Source organism: Corvus moneduloides, chromosome 3, assembly GCF_009650955.1.
Source record: "Corvus moneduloides isolate bCorMon1 chromosome 3, bCorMon1.pri, whole genome shotgun sequence".
Classification (NCBI taxonomy): domain Eukaryota; kingdom Metazoa; phylum Chordata; class Aves; order Passeriformes; family Corvidae; genus Corvus; species Corvus moneduloides.
Window position 1 is genome coordinate 29520942 of NC_045478.1, and position 18410 is coordinate 29539351.

At 38.8% G+C, this 18410-nt stretch overlaps 1 protein-coding gene across 3 annotated transcripts in view; it reads right to left on the reverse strand.

Moving 5' to 3' along the window:
- EYS (eyes shut homolog) overlaps positions 1–18410 on the reverse strand; it is an 855823-nt gene that overhangs the window by 555691 nt on the left and 281722 nt on the right. For all 3 annotated transcript variants that reach the window (XM_032104713.1, XM_032104714.1, XM_032104715.1), the window contains one exon: positions 6811–6915. In XM_032104713.1, the coding sequence (XP_031960604.1) occupies positions 6811–6915 (105 nt within the window). The remainder of the gene's footprint in view (positions 1–6810; positions 6916–18410) is intronic.

Genomic DNA, 18410 nt, shown 5'->3' on the forward strand with positions numbered 1-18410 from the left:
TGCACCCAGCCTAGAACTGTCTGAGAGCAGAAAAAGAGACTATTTAGGGAGAGATTATTAGTATAGCAACTTCCAGCAATCTGTTCCCTTTGAAGCCTTCAAGCATTCAGAGGTATTAAAGAAGTCAAAGGATTCTTTAGTATTGACTTACAGACTTTTTGGTTGTGAATTTGTCTAATCCTTTACCAAACCTTCCAAATAAATTCTCTAGTTATATCACATTCTGTGGTAAAAAATAGAGAAATGCAATGTCATCTGTTAAAAGTTATGTTTCTAAGCTTCCCTCATGCTTGTCTTCTACAAACTTAAAGGGTCCTCACTTTTCCATAAGGAACTCACTACATTCCATTGAGCAATTTTGATGCCTTTCTGAATATATTGAAAAAATCCAGCATCTTGTAGATTAAAATTTCCTTAAATATCACACAAATATTGCCTGTGGTCACGTTATAAATTTTAGAAAGAGATTCCTCCTTCTTCCTCAAACTGTGCTTCCCTACTTGACCATTTCAAGGAATGATTTCCAGATGACAGACTACTGTTGTAGTAAACTATAGCTCTTTTTGTTAATTTTGTTTGCCCCCTTTTCAAAATTCAATATGCATAGGTAACCATTTTCTAGTGGAAGAATAAATTAATACTCATGAAAAAAATGATAGTTGATAAATTCTTGAATATTCATAAAAAGTTTGGCTTTGGAAAAACATTGCATATAAACAAACACTTATTCTTTTCAGCCACAAACTTGATAAAATTTAACACTGTAATTAAGATTATGCAGAACTTTTTTAGATCCGGTCAAAATGCCTACAGTCTTAAAGACTTTGTGTAGGTACAGGTAGTTCAATTCAAATTCACCTTAAAGTATTATATTGATACAGTAAAACTGGGCAAATATTTCTTATTTAATAATAGAATCACAGGACAACTTAAGTTGGAAATGATGTCTTGAGGCCATCTAGTCTAATAGTCACTCATAGTAACACCAGCTAGATCAGGTAGCTAAGGGAACTGTCCTGTCAATTTTCGAATATGATTCCATGGATGGGGATACCACAAGCTTTCCAGGAAATAAGTTCCAATAGTTAACCACCTTCATAGTGCAGCTGGTTTTGGGGTTTTTTTCACCTTAATGTTGAATTTTCCTTTATTCTGACTTGTGTCCATTGACTCTTGCCCTGACAGAATTCTGACCTTTAAGAAAAACCTTGTTCTGTCTTCCCTGTATCCTCCCAGGAGGTAGTAGCAAACCCCAATAAAATCTCTTAGCCTTTTCTTCAGGATGAAGAGGTCCAATTTCTTCAGTATCTCCATTTTCATGGTGTGGATATAAATACGCTGCTAGCAAGAATTTTTCTTGCTTCTTTCCAGTCCCATGAGATACTTTTCTCTCTCACAGAAGATATTAGCAGAGTTCTATAAGCTATGAACATCTGTGGCCTTGCAAAGCCTTGTTTATAGAACAGTAGAAAAATATTTTGACTATGGATGTTTTAGGATTTTAGCCAATCACCCCAAGGGATGGCTGATCCTTTGACCAATTAGACTATGAAAAAAAGGTCTATAAAAGAGTTGTAAAATAATTAAATCAATCAATCTTGCTGCACAATTCCTGCTGTTGGATCTCTCTTCTCCTCCCTACCACTGCGGGATACCATGATATCATGGCACTTTGCTAGATTTGCCCCAGTAAGGCAATGTCCTTTTAGCAGAGAATGCAAAAGTGATACGGTACTTCCTACACAGTTTCACAAGTCTGTAGTAGGGCATCTCACCCCCCACAAGAATTTATCTGTTGTTTGTTAACTGGTCAGATAACTCAAGCAAGACAAGCTGTCTTGTAGTGAGTTATTTTGGCACTGTGGGGTTAATGCTGGTCTGGCATCTCCCAGCTGCCAATGAACATCTTGCTGTTGAAGTGAGATCTGGGAAGATAAGCCAGATTTTTGACTGACCTTTTGGTACCTCCCTTTATGACTGCAAAAGCAACACCAAATTTTCACAAAGCAGAAACCTGTATATTTTCCTGGAACTGTGTGGAGTTTCTCCCGTGAGTAGGGACACTTCACAGTTACTCCCCAGGTGTTAAGTGGAAGAATCTGTGCACATTATTGTCATTCCAGTGGTAAATTACATTTGACTCCTAATCAATACTGGTTTTTTTGCTAGCTTTAATGTTTGTCCCTTTATATGGTGCACTGTTTTTTGTTATGCTGTAATCTGCTAGTACTTCTTTAGTTTTATACTGTGTAGTAAGCAGTTCTGAGTAAGATCTTTCATCTGTTATCTCTTGTCTGTTTAGTAAATAGTTCATTTAATTTGTAAATAGATCTGATTTGCCATCATTAGGACTTGTGGGCCAGAGTTACTCTTTAAATTTAAACTGCTGCTGAATTCTGAGGTTTGTCTGAAGCTTCCACTCATCCCATGACACAAGTCACGAGTAGAAAAATAATCATCTACAGACTTGCTAGCTGCACTCTTCCTAACACAGGCCAAGATGCTTTCCCACAAGGATGCATGACTGGCTTGTGTTCTACTTGTTGAACACCAGGAGACTCTCAGGTCATTTTTGCAAAGCTGCTTTTCAGCCAGCTGGGCACTAGGTTCTACTGGTGCATGGGACTATTCCAAAGCTGAAGGACTTGCATTTCTGTTTGTTGAACTCTGTGAGATTCCTATAGGCCTGTTTCTCCAGCCTGGTAGTGTCTCTGAACAGAAATAATAGCTTTCAGCATATTGTAATGGGCCAACCCTGGCTGGATGCCAGACACCCACCAAAGCCTATCAATCCCCACAAAAGATGGGTGAGGGAGAGAAAATATAACCAAGGGTTGATGGGTTGAGACCAGAACAGAGAGAGATCACTCGCCAAATACTGTCATGGGCAAACCAAACTAGAATCAGAGATATTAATTGAATTTATCATTAATAAAATCAGAGCAGGATAATGAGAAATAAAATAAGACCTTAGAAACACCTTCCCCCACCCCTCTCTCCTTCCCATCTCTACCTCCTACCCCAGGATAGCAGGGAGACAGGGAATAGGGGTTATAGTCAGTTCATCATACATGGTTCCTATCACTGCTTAGGGTGAGGAGTCCTTCCCCTGCTCCAATGTGGGGTCTTTCCTGTGGAAGACATTTCTTCACAAACTTCTCCAAAATTATTCCATCCCATGGGCAACAGTTCTCCACAAACTACTTCAACACACGTTAATCTTCCACGGGGTGCAGTTCTTCAGGCATAGCCTGCTCCACCACGTGTCCCCCACATGATGACAAATCCTACCAGGAAACCTGCTCCACCATGGGCTCCTCTCTCCAGGGGTCTGCGGTCCCTGCCAGGAGCCTGTTCCAGCACAGGCCTCCCATGTGTTCACAGCCTCCTTTCAGGCATCCACCTTCTCTGGCATGGGTCTACTCCATGGGCTGCAGGTGGATCTCTGCACCCCCATGGTCCTCCTTGGGCTGCAGGGGCACAGCTGCCTCACCATGGGCTGCACCATGGGCTGCAGGGGAATCTCAGCTCTAGGACCTGGAGCACCTCCTGCCCCTCCTTCTGCACTGACCTTGGTGTCTGCAGAGCTGTTCCTCTCACATATTCTCATCCTGCTTTTTTCTGGCCACAATTACATCTGAGCAGCAACTTTTGGTCTTTTTCTCTTCTTAAATGTATTATCACAGAGACATTACCATTATTCCTTATTGGCCCAGCCTTGGCCAGCAGCACGTCCATCTTGGAGCTGGCTAGCACTGGCTTTCTTGGACATGGAGGAAGGTTCTGGCAGCTTCTCAAAGAAGTCACCCCTGTAGTTCCCCAGATACCAAAATCTGGCTATGCAAACCCAGAAGGGTTGAAGTCCTCCATGAGGACTAGGGTTTGTGAATGTGAGGTTGCTCCCATCTCTCTACAGAGGGCCTCAACCATTTGGACTCCTTGGTGGAACAGCCTGTGGAAACTCTCACTGTAAAGTCACCTGTCCCCACCCTTTCTTTAATCCTGACCCATAAGCTCCTGGCTGACTCTTCATCCATCCCCAGGCACAGCTCCATGCACTCCAGCTGGACATTGAGATAGAGTGCAAACACTGCCTCCTCCTCCTCCATTGCCTTGCCTGTCCTTCCTAAAAAGCCTGTATCCTTCCATTTCAACACTCCAGTCATAGGAATCTTTCCACTGTGTCTCTATGATGCCAATATCATAGCCATGGAGGCATGCACACATCTCCAACTCTTTTCATATATTCCCCATGCTGTATGCATTTGCAGAGAGCCATTTAAACTGGGTTCCTGATGAAGCTGATTTATTGGCTGAAATTCCTCTGTGCTGTCCTTCAGGTGCTCTATTGCCTTTCTTCAATCCCTAAATACTGTGTAAACCATTGATTTTCATCCTGCATTTTGCAGATGGGTAAATTCTTCATGAAGACTGTATCTAACAACTGTTCAAAATAGCAGTAGAAAATGTTTACAGTCTGAGATTTCATGTGTACTTCTTACAGCATTTCACTATTAATTTCATGCATATGATCTCACTTTTTAAGTGTAAAAGGAAGATGTTTTCATACTTATTGTTGTGTTTGTGATTTCACGAAGCTGACAAAATGAGATGCGACACTTGGTTTATCCCCAAGGAAAGAGTAACAAAATATAGTCACAGTCTTTCAATCAGAAAAGTAAAACTAACTTATTGCATCAACGTGTAAGAATTCAGCCTTAAAAAATTATCCAAATTAGTAATAGTACTAATACTAATACTAATACTAAACCCTTCAATATTCTGCATCTTGAAAGTCTATTGTAAGACTCTCATGTCTAAAAAAGTAGTATGCAAATGTATATGTATGCACATGTATAATATGCACATACACATACTTCTATATATAATAATATCCATAAATATTATACATATATTCATATTATATTCATGCTCATATACTGTTACTTAGTGGCAGTGCTGGCTGTGAGTTTCTGTATTCCACACATCAATAACTTCCAAGCTATTTGTACATTAGACTTGAAATAGCTCGTATACATTTTTAAAACATATATAGCTCTTATAGGGACACAAAAATTTTGAACCACTCCTTTTTCCTATACCCTTTAAGTAAATGCTTCTGTCTAAATACAAGCTTGATCATCTATCCTTACATTGCTAACTTGACATTGTATAACAAGGTTTAATGCAATGTAACTGACTTAGGAGTATTAAAAACTGCAAGTGAAAGAGTATTATCACTTCATGTTTTGCTCACTACTTTATGATTGGCTGACAACAGCTGGCCCACAATAAAGAAAGCAGGGGTTAAAAAAAAAAGAGTCACATTATGCAAGCGTCACATATTTTAATTAGCTGGTTATATTAAAAGATAGTACATTCCAATGTGTAAATGCTGGCCCATAGCACCAATCCACACTGAAAGGCCACACTGCAGCATATAAGTTCATATCTCATTAAGATACTGTTTATTTATTGGACTCTATGATCTCAGAGGGCTTTTCCAACCTAATTGATTCTGTGCATCTGTGAATAAAGTTATGTATGCTGCATAAAGGCAGAAAAGTTGATCTACTCTTACTGACAAATTCAGATATTGCTGGCTTCTCTCATTACTGCAAAAACTGAACTGGGTTTGCACAGCAGTGTTTCAGTGGGGGGCAGGTACAGGGGTGGCTTCTCTGAGAAGCTGCAGAAACTTCCCTCATGTCTGATGGAGCCAATGCTAGCCGACTCCAGCTGCTGGCCAAGGCTGAGCCCATCACTGACTCTAGTAGCACCTCTGGGATAACATAGTTAAGGTGAGGGAAAAAACTGAACTGGGCAACTGTAGCCAGAAAAAAGTGTGAGGATAACAAGAGAAACAGCTCTGTAGACAACAAAATCAGTAAAGAAGGAGAGGGAGGCGGTGCTGCAAGCACAAGAGCGAGATTCCCCTGTAGCCCGTGGTGCAGTCCATGGTGGGGCAGCTGTGCCAGTGCAGCCCATGGAGGTCTATAGTGTATCTGAGATACACCTGCAGCCCATGGAGGATCTCATGAAAAAACAGGTGCATGTCCAAAGGAGGCTGTGACCCCTCCTGTGGGGAGCCTGAACTACAACAAGCTTGTGGCAGCACCTGTGGCCCCATGGAGGAAGAAGCCCATACTGGAGAGGGTTTCCTGGCAGGAGTTGTGACTCTGTGGGGAACCCACACCTGGAGTGGGCTGTTCCTGAAGGATTGAACTCAGTGGAAGGGACTGATGCTGGAGCAGTTTGTAAAGAACTGCAGCCCGTGGAAGGAACTTATGCTAGAGAAGTTCTTGGAGGACTGTCTCCCTTGGGAGGCACCCCACACTGGAGCAGGGGAAGAGTGTGAAGAGTCCTCCCCTTGAGGAAGAAGGAGAAACAGAAATGATGAGTGATTAACCGCCTGCACCCAGCTTCCAGCCAGGGTCAACACACCGCAGTAACCCCTATGACAACTACTGTATAGCTTGTCCACATTTTCTTTCAGAAATTAAAAAAAATAACTTTTGCTAGTAGAAAAGATGGAAACAAAATCATGCTACTAGCAGAGTTGGTTGATTTCTAAGGCTTTCTATTCGTCAGTTTGGAAGTCAGGATTTTGGGTATACAAGTTATATTCTATAAACAAATTCTGCTGACACCACCTGCATAACAATTGTAGCATATGCTTAAAGAATACCTGTTCATCCTTCTCTTTTCAAGCAAAATAAATTACTACTTAGTCATATGCTTATGAAAAATTCTATTTCTTTCTTGAATACCACAGAACATTTCTCAACTAAATATCATGTGACTTCTTACCTGGCAAACAGCTACAGTAAAATTCACCAATCAAATTGTGGCAATGGCCTCCATTTTTGCAGGGCTTGGAGGAACATTCATCAATATCCGTGGAACAATTTTTGTCTGTCCGAAAAGAAAATTAAACATTAAAACTATAAATCATTCTGGGAAAGCAGAAATGCTGCTTCACGGTGCAAGTGACAACTGCATAATTTAACTTTTCCAGGTTGGAAACACTATTATATTTCTGCTTGACAATTTTAAAACTAGAGATATTCATAGATCATAGCTGATAGTTAACAAATTAAATATTTTAAAGAAATAAATATGAACACCATTTGCAAAAACATCTTTTGTATATTCTAGCATCACAACTCAACACCATAATTACTAGGGCTATATGCCACTTTGAAAAAACTGTTTTAGAGATTTAATAACATTACTAACAATAGGAAGAAAAAAATATTTCTCAAGGTTTCATGCATATTTCCAGAAGAATGAAGCAATTTCTCAGATCTAAAGAGAAACCCATGAGTTCATTCAGCTGTTCCTTCATTTTTCTGCTTTTAAAGAGATTTAATTGAGCTGTAATTCAAACTTATTCAAATCTGAAACAACAAAAATATAGGTGAATATACAGAAGATACACAGAGGGGAACATTTAGAAGACAATGGAATAGGTGGCTTACGAAAACAATTAACTCATTGAACATGCCAAACAAAATCCACTCTCCTGTTTCTCTATTGTGCACTGCATTAATTTAGAGAAATCCATAGGCTGTTATAAATAATACTGGGATCTTTCTGAACAAAAATTGATCAAAAATTAGTGGGACAACTGTATGGACTAGGAGCTCTCATGAATACCAGAAGTTAAGGCAGAGACAGAGGGAAAACTGTAACTGTCACTGATGTGAACAAGCAGAACTTTTGTTGGTGTTCTACATAAAAACTGATGCAAGGTTCCTTGTATCACTCAAATCAGACATACCGGATAGGTAATGCATCCCAGGGACCTCAGTCTAGGGAGCTGAATTAAAGGATCATATGAGGTTTCTGGGGTCCCTCTTGGACAAACAGACCTTAGACAATTCTAGATTCATTGCAACAATAAATGCATGGCTGGCAGATGGTGTCACCTTGCAGTTTTGTCTTCCTTAACTATATGGTGTACCTTCAGCTAGCACGCAAAAACAGTATGTACACAAAAATCAAACTAAATGGGCAGGAGAGAGTGAGGAGAAGACAGAGGAAGGAAAAAACCCAACACCCACCCCTTTGTACTGTTTTTCTAAAATAATTGTTTAGAAAAAAGTTTAAGGGGCTGGAAGCAGAAGTTCATAGACAAGGATAAATACTAGGTAAGACTTCAAAAATTATGTGGAAAATACTGCACAGTCACACAGTATGCTGGATTTAATGATTAAATACAGATCACAAATCCAGTAGAATCAGTTTAAAGAAACATTAAATTTTTTATAGCTAGTGGGTTTTTCTGTTGCTGTTTTGTTGTTTTTTTTAATATTTTAAATAGATAAAAGAACTAGCAGAATACTTAAGAACACAAGACTTGGATTGATAGGGTATTTAATTACAAAACCATAATTTTTGAAAGGAATAATCATTCAAAAATTCAGAGATATTTGAATGTAGTATTGGTAGTGGAAAAGGTAACTGCAAGTTACTTGATTCAAAGTTAAAGGGAAAAGTACTCTCTGATTATAAAGAAAGAAATGTGAAAAACTTAGCTGAGAGCAGTCAAAATCCATGGAAAGGGAGAGGAGGATGAACAACATAATAACAAAGGAAATCAGAAAAACTGCAAAGAATGCAAAGTTCTCATTTGAAACCTGATAAAGAGTGAACATCTTACCTTTAAAAGGTAATTAAGAAAGCTGCTACTTTCTATAAGTACACAAGTAAAAACTTCCTTTTTGTGGGATATTAGGAGATCAACACAGCACTACCTGGTTTTCAAAGCATGAGCAAGCCCAACTGACAAAAAAGTAGGTCAAGTTGCTAAGGATAACCTAAAAAGTACAACATAAATATCCAGGCTTGAAATCAGACCAGCAAAGGCATGTAGCCATTAGATGGTCAGGGTAACAAGAAATTATGCTGTATGTACTTCAGTATTAAAGATTAAGGAAAGCTATGGATTTCCATGCAGTGAAGAAGGATGCTCACTGATAATGGCAATCATGCAAAATTATTCAACGCTTCTTCTGCCTCAATCATCAGTAAAAAGACCAGCTGCAAAGTAGGACATTATCATAATTGATACCTATGATTAAAGGGCAAAACTTTGGTGTTGAATAGAGAAGAAAAGCTGTAGAATTGTCAGATAAGTTAAATATTAAGATAGGCTGGTCTGATGAGCTAGAGCCTTGGGTACTGGGTACTAGTGGACAAAATCTCAACAGTTTTCTTTATAAGCATGTGAAAAATAGGTAAAGTACTCGAAGACTCAGTAACATCAACCTTTAAGAAAAGAATGAAATACAGAGACATGAAATTATAGATCCATTTGTGAAACTTCAGTTCCTGGAAGAAATATTAGGAAAAGTTGTTAAAGTCTTTACTTGCAAGAACCTATAAATATAAAATATTTTTTTTAAAAATGAGCCTTATATAAACAAATTGGTTCCCTTCTACTCTAAATTTACACACCTTGTGGATAAAAAAAAGCTGGCAGCATATGTCATGCTCCTTCTGTTCACTAATGTTTCTGCTATCTTTTGTGAAATCCTCATAATTGGTCTAACATAGAAACTACAAGAGAATATTATGAGATAATTCAAATTTTTTGGAGAGCCATATTCGTACATTAGTTATCAGTGGTTTTACTACCAGACTGGATCAATGAATTGCATAGATTTTGAAAGAAATCTACTGCCCATTAGGTTCCACTCATTCTTTTTCAACAGTCTAGATGGTGGACAGCAAAGCTTGCTGATGGCAACACAAAAAGGTAAATTGAAGAACAGGATTAGAAGTCTTCATAAATTTTAACAAATTGAAGATGGAGTTTGAAGTAACAAATTTAATCCAATCAGAACAAGTGGAAGATACCATACAGAAAATCATACGTAGGAACAAACCCCAGAATTTTGTTTTAAAACAGTTTGCTGGGATACATAAAAAGGGACATACCCAGTTAGAAGCATAGAATAATCCTTCCATTCTCATCTTACTGGAGTAAAGCTGCAGTTGGAGTACTTTGCATTGTGCAGTGAGGTGCATTCAAGAAAATTGTGGACCAAATGAGAGTCCATATGAGCATGTTAGGAATGACAAACAGCTCAAAAGCATGACCTCTTAGTATGAACAAAATGAATGGGCCTGTAAAGTCTAAATAAAGAAAATTTTAATAGAAATGTGATGACAATCATAAAATAAAAAATGTACTTTTGCAAAAGTCATCAGTTTGCTGTGTTTGTAACGGACAGGATGAGAAGTAATGCATTTAAACTGCATTGAAATATTAGACAATAGGGACCTCCTTCTAATAGTATAATATCACACTGGAAAGATTCCCCTAGAAAATAAGGCATCCTTGGACTTCTTAAAGAAGATACATGGGTGAGAAAGCAACATAGTATGTTATGTGGTTTTTGCTGGGATAAGGATGGAACAGATTATAGCTATTATTTTGTTCTAGTGTTGTGATTATATAATTTACAGGGCATACACTCTGTTTATAACACTGAAGGAGGCCCAAAGACTTATGTTTGTGTAGTGAGTTGGATTGTCTGGAAACTTGCTTTGTCTCATGGTAAAGGTCATAAGTTACTTGCTGTGTGATAACTGAGCTCTGACTTTGGAACCTAGTGCTTCTATCCAAATCTCTGTCTCTATTTCTCCATTAAAGCACATTTCTGCACTAGTCATATAAAAAAGAGGTGAGTCCGGGCTTGCAGCAGATGAGAGAAACAGGATAAAAGTGTTAACACTAGCAGGAAGAGACAAACACATTCTTCATGCATACCATAAATGCACATGGTTGAAATTACAGGGGGACAGATACAAAGGCCTACCCTTCCAAAGAAAGCAGTATAGCTTTTGGCACATTCAATCTGAACTCACCGCTCAAATCCTTCTCATGAGAAAACCATAATGAGACAAATGAGGCATTTTATACTTCACTGAGTCTCTTTTTGTGTAGGTAAATGTGAAAAGTCCTTACTCTATTATTTCAACAATGACTTTTAAACAGGTACTTCTGTCAGAGACTGAAATATTATATTTTATGACTTAAACATTTTCTTAAAGGACTTTTAAAACTGTATTACAAAAGCTGAAGAGAAGACTCCCACACCCTGAATGGGGTCCTGACTGAGGCCTTACACCGCTCACTGATGAAGATAAGATAAAATAACAATTCAGGGCTGGGGACATTCACTGAGCACAGGCTTAACACCTCCAAGATGAGGACCACAGCCCCAGGGCTATCAGCTGCCAGGCTCAAACAGACCCTCCAAGGGGTGGAGGGAGGAGAGGTGCTGGGTATCTTGGAAAAGCCTCTGGTCAGAGGTGCAGTGACCGCCCATCCTCCACTGTGTAGAGGAGCCCAGCTGAGGGGTCCTCACTGGGGGGAGAAGCTTATCCACAGCAGAAGGAGTGACATGGCCCAGCACAGGGGCCCCCCAAGGGGTCCCCAAACCCTGCACCAGAGCACCAGAGAGGATGCAACAGACCCTCAGTGTTGCAAGGGACAGTGTGTCAAGCCGGCCCCTGCAAGGGAGGCACGTGGGCATTCCCACCTGGCCCGAAGTGTATATTAATCCACGGAATTCTGCACTCTTTGGTGTGTGGCAGCGTGTGGCGGCATGTGGCAGCATGTAGCAGCGTGGCCACAGCGGCAACGGGGGACCCTCACCACCAGCAGACCGGATGGAGGGGAGCAACGAGACCTCGTTGGGACCCTCAGATGGGTGATACGCTTCCATCTAACCCATCACCTCTCCCTGTTCCCCCACCCCCCACGCACACTTTTCTTTCTCTCTTTCTTTTTTTCTTCCCTTCTCTTTGCCTCTTTTACTATTAAATAAAATACATCCATTTTTTGGCAACAACATCTAACCTCGTTTGGTTTTAATCTCATTCCTGGGGATATTTTGAACCTTCCTGGTTCTTTCTGGTTTATGCTCAGAGTCTTAGCTTGCTTTGCTTTCCTGGGTCTAAACCGGATTGTAACAACTTCATTTCTACTCTCACTTCCTTTCCTGCATCTCCCTTTCACAGGAGACCAAGCCTATGTGACAACTGAAATCTTGTGATAACTTTTGTTTAGCTAAACAGTACATTTTTCAATGTACTGCAGGTCACTTCTGGTCACTTGAAGTTTTTAGATACAAGCACAGAAAAAACCACACAGATTATAGCTACTGAACTGTAGCTGAGCTGTATGTGGGGAAACAACAAAAGCAATTTGAAAAGGACTGCTGAAGACCTCAGCATATGAGCCCTATTGCAGTGCTGTGAGAGAAAAAATCCTCAGATGTATTTAAATAAAACAAAAAAGGAACATTGATGTGTAAAATACCTCTGCATAAAACATTGATTAGAATGTTCCATATTTAAAAATAAATGGGGAAGATGCAGGAAAGCTACACAGTTTATTCAACAACTGAATAAAGCATGCTGTCAGTAAGGGCTTAAAGAGCTCCATCTGTTTCATTTAGAAGAAACTAAACCAAAAAGTGACTTGATTACAGAGTGTAAGTATCTTTACAAAGAGAAAATACTTGGGTAGCAAGAACTTTTTCATTTTGTGTAGAAAAGGTAATGAAATGCAATAGCTTGAAGTTGAAGACAAAAATTTAAATAAAATATTTAATATAAACTTCTAAATCTGATGGTGATTACTACTAGAAAAAAATGCCAGTGAAATTCTGACTTCTTTTCATGCATTCAAATCAGGATTGAATCCTTTTGGATTCATTGTGTGCTTTAATCAAAACTAGAGTAATTAGGTTCAGTACAAGGTGGTTAATGGCCAACATTAACTGCCTTCTGGTATACAGACCTAATATAGAGCATACAACCAGCAATCTATGGATTGTTAGAAGACTTGCAGAATAAATACACTCATCTTTTAGCCCTCTCTGTGTCTTTCTTGGGAAAACATCAAAACAATTTAGTGAAACAACTATATTTCTGTGACAGCAATAGCCCACCCTGAGGCACCCGGGCTCTGTAGCATCACTGTCATCATGTGAAATGCATATATCCTGTTCTTGGAGGTTTTGGAGGTTACTAGGATAACTAGGTGTAAGGTGCTGCTCTATTGTTACCAGAGTAAATAGGCAATGCTGTTCTATTTCCTGCCTGGCTACAAAAAAATTAATTTTTATGAAATTTTATTTTATAAAATGGCTTTTAAAACATCATTCTGCATTTAACACATTTCCTCTCCTGCTTCAAGACTCCTCAGTAGTCTTTGGTCAACTTACTATTTATGTCAAGAGAATCAAGCTGTGGTATGATGTTCCCACTATCCCCACTGCAGCCCTGAGGCCCAGTACACATGGCATTTCCATTGCTAGCATTGGGCCACTGCCCAGGTGTCAAGCTAAGAGCAGAGGCCTCAGGACTTTGAAAATCACCTTATAGATCATCTAGTGCCAAGTCCCCTGCCACGAGCAGGGACACTTTCCATGAGACCAAGTTGCATAATTCCCCATCCAACACATCCTTGAACACTTCTGGGGATGGGGCATCCACAGAAAATAAAGAAAAAATTCATGACAAAGAGAAAAGCCAAAGTGTAAAGAACAAAAAAAAGTCAACAAGTTACCAAAGATGGCACCAAGTAAGAGTCCTACTTAGTGTGGTCATACCAAAACTGAGAGATCATACCTTTTATAGTATGGCTCTATAAAAGCAAAGGATGTCAAAAGATAATTGCCTCATTGGCTAAAAAGACAACCCAGTATATACTGGGAAATATAATTTAGTGTCAAAACCTCCAGTATTATGCTAGTTGGTATTGCAAAGGCAGTGTTGCACAACAGAATTTTTCCAATATCAATGATTCAGTGGATTTTTTCCAGAAGAGGAACCATATACTAGAAAAAAACTAAACAAACCCAAAATAAAACCATTCTTATCTAAGATGCCACTTCTGTCTCTCAAATTCATTAACAGAATATCTGGGAGGGATCAAAAACATGAGCTGGGGAAGTTGCTTGGAGATTGATTTTTTTATGTCAGGGTTTATTCACTGATTGCTCAGGCCATAACAGAAAATTAAGTCCTAACAGGTTTCTTGAGGCAGTTATAATAAAAATTTTGATTAAAATTCTGTCTTGATATTCATATGTTATTTTCCAGGTGTACTCAGATGTAAAAAGTAAAATCAATGCTCACTGTGCTGTCATATTACTGTTCATTGTATGGTGTCATCCATGATACTAACATAGAAAAAATATGGTTTTTTTATATCAAGGAAAAATGAGGTTGATTTCCCACTCAGGAAGACTAAAAATTTCAGCCACATGTTCCAGTGTCTTCTCTGTGTTTTAATCACTGTATGAGCTTTTCTAGACATGATTGTTTTTCTTTTTTTTTAATTTGATAAGACCCTCCTAGCAACCAACATTTTTAAAATTGAAAATCAAGCCTATTCATATAAAATGATTATTTTCCAATTTATCTAAAAGTAATTAAGTAGGTAGTCACACCCAGAAAGATGTTAATGCTCTTCATATGTTATCCATATCAGTTGGAATCACTACTAAAAAAAACAACCATTATATATGAAATAAAAGGGATAAACTGGAATACAAAAATAATCTCATAACACCCTCAGAAGAGCAAAGATAAAGTAAATTTAATACAAGCTAATTAAAGTTTTGATTGAAGACTCAACTTATCTTCTGTCAGGTGGTTCTATTATTATTCACCCTCTAATTTAAACCAATCATGCTTAGCATTTGCAGATGGAATACTATTGGAGAAATGTGCCATTTGATTTCTCACATAAAAAACCCAAGCAACTTTGCTTATATTTAAAGTGACTGGAAAAAAACAATTGATTTTCTTCTCTTTCATTATCTTTCAAGTGCAATTCATTAACTTTTATGTTATTTTATCAAAAATTTTATATAATGTAATTTGCAGCATGATGAAACAGACTATTCTGCACTCTACTGAATTCTGAATTTTTTCCCATTCAAGTGTTCTAACCTGAATTCCTTCCAAGGAAGGCAGATACACTTACACACGACATGACAATAAATATTCTCCAATAACTCAGAAATACATAGTGAATACATTTCCATGTATGCATAAATGCTGTTTATTTTCCAGCATGTTAACTTTGCACACCCCACAGTGGGAAGCCTGCCCTCAGCAGCCTGCCATTTACAGTGTTTGTGGCAACCAGCAGCCCATCTGGACTGTTCCAGCTGAGCAGAGGCAAGGAAGTCAGCCCTTCACTTCCCCATGGCCTGCTATGAGTCAGAGCTCTGCTGGCCAGGAGACTGGGCAACCATCCCTTTCTGTAGTCTTCAGCTTCCAGGTTTTATTTTGGTTTGAAAAACATTAACGCTTTGACTAGAGATCAGACAGAGGCATGCTGTTTAAATGAACTTGATCATTAGGGGATATCAGAGAAAAAACCTGGCTTTTGAGCTCCTTCTGTGAGGGCCAAAAGGGATGATTGATGTGGAACAATAAACTGACACACGAGATGCAAGCAAGACTGAGTTTCTGTGACTGAATCTAAGGATGGGTGAGCATCCACAGATCACAGAATCAATTAGGTTGCACTAGACCTCCAAGATCATCGAGTCTAGCCTTTGACCAATCATCACCATGTCAAATAAACCATAGCACTAAGGGCCATGTCCAATTGTTTCTTGAACATCTCCAGGGTTCCTGACTCCACCACTTCCCTGTCAGCCTGTTCCAGTGCTTGACAACCCTTTCCATTAAGAAATTCTACCTGATGTCCAACCTGAACCTCCCCTGGTGCAGCCGTGTCCTCTTGTCACTGGCGGCTTGGGAGAACAGGCCAACCCCCACCTTGCTAGAACCTCCTTTTGGGTAGCAGTAGATCTCTCAGGCCAGTTTTTTCCTTTGAATTGTTTGGGACAGCACTTTTTATGATTAGCACAGAAAAGAGGATGTAGTAACTCAATAATTTTGTACTATGCAGCTGTCCTGATATTAACTAAAAGCATTTATGTCAGGTAAAACGTGCCTAAAATAGAATGGCTTTTGCAGGCTTAGTGAAAACGAAGCTTAGAATACCATAGAAAAGGAATACACAGGAGATATTTTTGAAAGCCAAGAGAAAGGTATTACCTCATGTCTTGTGATGGGTTGAGCTGAGCTCCAAGACCTTGCACCTTGTATAATTTTGGTTTTCAAATGTTTGGTGTTGAAGTGCCCACTTGCTTAGCCACAATATCTACTACAGAATTCCTAAAGCTCAATAGTATGAGACATGATAGAGGAAACAATATAGATTTGAAAATCTATTTAAATTTAACATGCTTCAGAAAGTATATTAAAAGGCTTGCATATTTATTTATTTTCTTGTGTAAATTTAAGTCAATGTGTGACTGATGGTAGATTCTGACTGTTGATTCATACTGTCTCATTGTAATAACAAACATTAATGAGACACAGGCAAAAATTAGAGGAAGGATAATTTTACACATAGAGAATTCATATGGACCATGATACAAGTGAGAAAGTCAGATTAAAAATTTCATGCATATAAACTACAACTACAAAATTCAGTGCTAATTGATGAAGTAAAAATCACTTTGGAATCATGTTTTCTTTTACACAGTATTCAGTGGTGTCACCTTACTAGCATAGGGATCACCCACATACATCCACAGTTGTGAAATTCTTTTAAATAATAATTAATTAAATAAATAATTAAAGCAATCTCTTCCAACATTTAAAATAGGCAAAGGGTTTCAATGGGCAAAATATAACCCCATCATCTTTTTAAGATTAAAACCCATGCCTTCTCATCCCAAAACTATGAATTACAAAGTTCTCTACTTCCAGTGACTTATATTACCAGAGAAAATCCACTCAAATAATGAAAATGGTCAGTAATCACAACTCATAAAACTGCTTCTTCCTTCTGTATCATTGATGAATTCGACACCATCCCACTGAGGGCATTTGAGAGCAAACTTTGATTGAAGAGAAAGTATTTACCTGGTCTTTCTCAGGAGCTGATTTTCTTGCCAGGGTAAAGGAAACTCCATGCAGCAGGTTCCAAAAGCAGCCAGAACTCTAGCGCTCACCCTTTCAGCAGCAAACAATTCAGCTGGCAGCAGAAGCTGCAAGACATCTCCCTGTTCCTCTCAGGACCCTCTCAGATGCTTTGGATGTTCGTGTCCTGCTGGCTTTCCTCAGCAGGACAGAGTTGCTTCCACCATCCAGCCCTGCTCCCTGTTACACACATGGCACTGCCTCTTGCCAGCTCTGTTCCCAGGAAAGGACAAAGATCCACTATCTCCAGACCACCATGGCCAAGGCCATTCAAGGCAGCCTTCCTGTCCAATGCTGCCCTTCCATCAGAGCTTTAGTGCACAAGGAATGTGATTCTAATCAGGATTGATGCTGCCACGCACAGATAGTAAACAGGAAAATAAACAAACAACCACGCCTAAGACAGTGTTGTACCTGACCAGCTCAGATGCTAAAGTTTTATTGGAAATTGCTTTTAATATGATAGGAAAACAAAAGTGTGTTTAAAAGAAAATAAAATGTAACAATCAGTCTTATACGTTTAGTGGACTTTTTCGAATGTTACTTCCTTGATCAAGTCTCATTAGAATACAAGGTGTGATTGACAGGGCATTAGACAGATCTGTTGAAGAATTTTGTAACATGTGCCTTCATCAGAGCTAATTGTTATCAACTAACTGTGCTGTTTATGGTGCTTTTCTACATTAATTATGCAATTTCTCCATTGCTTAAATATTAAATATTAAGTGGATAAACAAAAATTTTATATATGTTTCCTTTAGCCCTTAAACAGCTTTTGAGTTTATCACTGCTACTGTAGCAATATCTTTGTGCACCATTTATATAAATCTTAAAACTCAGAAGAACATGGAGCACGCTTTTGCCACTGTTTGCTTTTCTATCTTGTAGAAGATAGAAGCCCAAATATCAGTATTTTGCATCAAAGACTCTTTCTAAAGAGGCTGAAGCAGTTGTTGGAAGGCTTGGAGAGAGCAGACCTAATGAGATCCACAATGACTGACTGTGAATTAATTGTACAAACAGCATGAGCACAGGCAAAAATATTCAGTGTAATCAGGAGGATTGTTGTCCCTACTTCTAATTCCAGTCAGTAGGCTGGCTTATTTTTTTTCTTATGGGAGCTGTCCTGTCTCACAAAAAAAACCAATATGAAGTGAGATCAATAGCACATTCGTGATGAGAAGTCTCTCATGTAGGAAATGCAGGAGAAAATTGAGTTTTTATCATAATAGCCTATTATGCAGTCATGTGAACTTCTATGACTGCAATATAGGCCTCAAGGTATCCATTAAAATCTACTTATAACTCACTTGTAACTGTTTTACTGTTGACAGATCCTGAATCCTTCCTGTCTTGGAGTGAACAGGGATGTT